Source organism: Suricata suricatta, chromosome 9 (genome assembly GCF_006229205.1).
Source record: "Suricata suricatta isolate VVHF042 chromosome 9, meerkat_22Aug2017_6uvM2_HiC, whole genome shotgun sequence".
NCBI classification, from domain to species: domain Eukaryota; kingdom Metazoa; phylum Chordata; class Mammalia; order Carnivora; family Herpestidae; genus Suricata; species Suricata suricatta.
In genome coordinates, this window is record NC_043708.1 from 136,526,424 (window position 1) to 136,527,539 (window position 1,116).

At 47.5% G+C, this 1,116-nt stretch overlaps 1 protein-coding gene across 1 annotated transcript in view; it reads left to right on the forward strand.

The window, feature by feature from the left end:
* Positions 1-1,116, forward strand: part of WHAMM (WASP homolog associated with actin, golgi membranes and microtubules) — a 15,707-nt gene that overhangs the window by 5,855 nt on the left and 8,736 nt on the right. The window contains exon 5 of the mRNA XM_029952305.1: positions 904-1,091. Coding sequence (XP_029808165.1) covers positions 904-1,091 — 188 coding nt within the window. The remainder of the gene's footprint in view (positions 1-903; positions 1,092-1,116) is intronic.

The following is a 1,116-nucleotide window of genomic DNA, read 5'->3' on the forward strand; positions in this document are numbered from 1 at the left end:
TGTAAAAACCTTCCCCCCGTCATTTGCTTTCTCTTGCCTTTTACAGAAATACTTAATTTTTATGAAGTCATCGCTGCCTTTGGGGAAGCCGTTCCGCACCTGTCATGCTCGGCAGCGCGCTCGGCCCCGGCGACACCAGGGGCTCACTTAGGTTTTCTTTTAGTACGTTTGTGAGTGTAAAAAAAAATGATCTCTTTGGCCCTCCTGGGCGGCTCACTGGGTGAAGCCATACCAAATCTGAACATTTCGTTGAATCCTGAGTATTCAAAAAACTTTGCAATAATTTCAGGTTATAAGCATTTTACATATTTAGGGAGAGTTAATCCAGAAAGATGCATGCCAAATTGTTCATGTTGACCTCTGGGAATGCGCTTCCAAAGGAGGGGGAGAAAATCTCACTTTCTATTTCATTTAGTTCTGTACAGCCAGGATCTGTTACAATTAGCATGTAGACCTTAATGACACACTGCTGGTAGGACGTAGGTTTCCTTTCTGGAGGGCGACTGAATGCTAGCTGCGGAGAGCCTGGGCCGTTCATCTTCTAAGGAAATAGTAAAAATGTAAGCAAAGACTTTATGTTCAGATGTTCATCACAGTGAAATTAATAATAATGGAACTTGGAATATTCTAAGACAGAGGACACTGTTGCCATTGAAACTCTATTTCCATCACTTGGAAAATGTCCTCTTAGCATTGTTACTGCTTTGTGTGGCTGTGTGTGTGTGTGTCTACACCCCACTTACACACACACACACACACACACACACACACACACACACGTTAATAGCCATTTCCCCTGGGTGGCGGGGTGACAAGCCATCAGCACTCTCCTTACATTTAAAGTATCTTCATGTGTAATTTTTTATACCAAACATGTTTTAAATGTCATCACTATGTTTCTAGATAAAGAGGGTGAAGTTGTCTATTACGACCCGTGTGAAAGCCCAGAGGAGCTCAAAGCCATCGACGGCGTGACGGGGCTGCGGGGTGACGAGGCCCTGGAGACGGAGGAGCTGAGCCGGCAGTGCCGGCGCCTCGAGTCCCAGCGGGGCCGGATCTGCGCCAGGAGGGCCCGTCTCCGGAACAGGCGGGTAGGCGCGCCCGGGGCGGTCCTCC